This window comes from Alligator sinensis, unplaced genomic scaffold, assembly GCF_000455745.1.
Source record: "Alligator sinensis unplaced genomic scaffold, ASM45574v1 scaffold859_1, whole genome shotgun sequence".
In the NCBI taxonomy this organism is placed as follows: domain Eukaryota; kingdom Metazoa; phylum Chordata; order Crocodylia; family Alligatoridae; genus Alligator; species Alligator sinensis.
In genome coordinates this window covers 15,857-16,820 of record NW_005842656.1, presented here as the reverse complement: position 1 = coordinate 16,820, position 964 = coordinate 15,857, and the positions used below count along the sequence as shown (strand labels likewise).

General features: G+C 65.4%; 1 protein-coding gene across 1 annotated transcript in view; it reads right to left on the bottom strand.

Moving 5' to 3' along the window:
- Positions 1-235: 235 nt before the first annotated feature.
- LOC102378894 (cytochrome c oxidase assembly protein COX15 homolog) overlaps positions 236-964 on the bottom strand; it is a gene marked incomplete at its 5' end in the record, with an annotated part of 4,244 nt that continues 3,515 nt past the window's right edge. Inside the window, 2 exons of the mRNA XM_025215611.1 lie at positions 236-622; positions 858-964. Of these exons, the coding sequence (XP_025071396.1) occupies positions 491-622; positions 858-964 (239 nt within the window). The remainder of the gene's footprint in view (positions 623-857) is intronic.

The window sequence follows — 964 nt, the reverse complement described above, 5'->3', positions numbered from 1 at the left end:
AGGCAGCCGCTCCTCCCTGTCCAGCGCGCAGCCAGGCGGAGCCTCCCCCACAGGCAGGAGAGGAGCAAGGTGCCCCCGAGCGCACAGCCGCATCCTGCAGAGCCTGAAACCGCTGCTCCAGCGCAGACTATTTTGGAACACGACGGAGTTCGCTCATGAGCCACAGCGCCACGCTGAGCAGTGCCAGCGAGCCCGACTGGTGTGTAGCAGCCAGATCGCGCGGGCCCCACGCCACCGCTGCAGCCAGAGACGAGTGCTTTGATAGATTCATTTATGGTAGGTATAAAGTGCACGCGCAGAAGTGCCGGGCGCCTGCGTTCAGGACCCCGTCCTTACAGCGGGGCCAACAGCCCCTGGGCCTGGAGGCAGCCGCTCCTCCCTGTCCAGCGCGCAGCCAGGCGGAGCCTCCCCCACAGGCAGGAGAGCAGCAAGGTGCCCCCGAGCGCACAGCCGCATTCTGCAGAGCCTGAAACCGCTGCTCCAGCGCAGACTATTTTGGAACACGACGGAGTTCGCTCATGAGCCACAGCGCCACGCTGAGCAGTGCCAGCGAGCCCGACTGGTGTGTAGCAGCCAGAGGCGTGGGGACGTACAGCAGCAGGGTGCTGATGCCCAGGCCCACCTGCCAAGGACAGACGAGTGAGAGGGGCAGAAGTGACGCACATATTCTCTCCCACATCCCTGGCCGCAGGGAGAGGGAGGTGCTCCGCTCAGAAGCCTCCAGGCCCAGAGGGGCCGTCTCGCAGCAGCCAATACCTGCCCTCAGGTCCCCGGCCACGTGCAGCCCCCTTCCCACAGACTCGCACACAAGCCCTGCCTGGCACAGAGCTGGCACCAGGAGGGGAGGACGACTGTACCTGCATGTAGGCCACAGCCAGTAAGGAGGCCACCGCCATCTTGGTCCTACGTGGGAGGACGACCCTCCGAGAGAAGAGGTAGAGGGCGGTGATGGCAGTGACCGAAG